This window comes from Sinocyclocheilus rhinocerous, unplaced genomic scaffold (genome assembly GCF_001515625.1).
Source record: "Sinocyclocheilus rhinocerous isolate Xijiao unplaced genomic scaffold, SAMN03320098_v1.1 C36632946, whole genome shotgun sequence".
Classification (NCBI taxonomy): Eukaryota; Metazoa; Chordata; class Actinopteri; order Cypriniformes; family Cyprinidae; genus Sinocyclocheilus; species Sinocyclocheilus rhinocerous.
This window is the reverse complement of record NW_015784165.1, coordinates 1-1417: the sequence shown is the minus strand read 5'-3', so window position 1 is coordinate 1417 and position 1417 is coordinate 1. Positions and strand designations below refer to the sequence as shown.

The window sequence follows — 1417 nt, the reverse complement described above, 5'->3', positions numbered from 1 at the left end:
CGTAACTCGCGTTACTTGTAATGCGTTACCCCCAACACTGGTGGTAAGTTTAAACGCGTTCAAATTTGTAATCCTAATTATAAACAACGGTAATAGTTATTAATTGCTATGGATCTTGATAAAGTAATGATTTGAAAACGGTTCTGTGGAATATATTTTTAACACAGGTTGATCACGCACCTGGTGAGAGCAGAACAATGGCTTTCAGACAGCTGTATTCGGCAGAATCCACCTGCAGTCGTGCCAGCTTGTCCACCTGGTCCTGGAAAACCCGCACCTGGTCCATGAAGGACACGATGCGGTCAGCGGGCATGGGGGAGGAGTGAAAGCCGGCAGCTGCCAGCAGGGGCGCCGTGTGCAGTGGCAGAGCCGACTGAGCTGCATTCAGGATGAACAGTTCACTCCAGCTGAGCCTCAGAAGGGCCACCTGCTCCGACACGGGCAGGTCAGGAAAGTAGGGAATATTCCGGGCCCACTCTATGGTACTGAAGAGCAGCCGGGCTGCCAGCTCACATATATTGTCGATGCCCATGACGGAGCTGTTGGCTCCTGTGAGCTGCTGGCCGCACTGGGCTCCGTAGCGGCTGTTGGGGTACGGCTCTGCTCTCAGCAGCTGAGAGATGAGCTCAGACACTGGCTGACCATTGAAGAAATCAGCACCCATGCCGTGACCTCCTCCAACATCACCACCCACTCCAACCATGGAGGCTGGACTGATGCCTGCATGGGAGGGAGGGATTCGACCACGCTGGACCGCTGGGAAAAAAAACAACAGAGAGAAAGGAACCATCAATATAATGACACAAACCGAAAGGATGATACAGGTAACATGAAACTAGCAAAGCTATGTAGGAAACTGTTTGGGAAATGGTCAGATATATAAATAGACTATAAATATTTAGATAATATTTATTACAAATATATATCAATGGTTTGCTGACCTTCTTTCCTCATACCGACCCGGAAACATTTCTTCAGACGGCAGTACTGACACTGGTTACGGTGGTGCTGATCAATCTGACACTCTCTGTTTGACCTGTAAAGACAGTTTAGATACCTTTGAGCCAAGAGAATACAAGAGATAATTTAAGATTTAGCACTTTTCAAAAGATAATGAGCATTCAGATCAACAGTGAAACGTTGCCAGGTGTGAACATCACTATTTACAGATAGCATGATATCTTCCCTGAATGTTATATTATAATCTCTGCAGATACGGACCATTTAAGTCATTATTTAATTCTAATATTATCTGCGTAATCCTGAAATTCTGTGCAGAATAAAGGCATATCTGAGGAAGACTGTGCTACATTGAGACTTGACATAATGGCACAAAACACTCGTTTTTACATACCAGCTTCAAATTAAAGACACAATTACCCTTGTAAATGCATGAATAAATGATCAATGATTTGCA

The 1417-nt window shown here is 45.0% G+C and overlaps 1 protein-coding gene across 1 annotated transcript; it reads right to left on the bottom strand.

Annotated features, from left to right (window-relative positions):
* Window positions 1–171: 171 nt before the first annotated feature.
* On the bottom strand, window positions 172–1036 carry LOC107736320 (nuclear receptor subfamily 2 group F member 6-like; the record flags this gene model as incomplete). Its single annotated transcript, XM_016547766.1, has 2 exons — window positions 172–756; window positions 942–1036. Coding segments are annotated over 2 exons (679 nt in total), but the record flags the coding sequence as incomplete, so codon positions are not given.
* Between the last annotated feature and the right edge of the window lie 381 nt (window positions 1037–1417).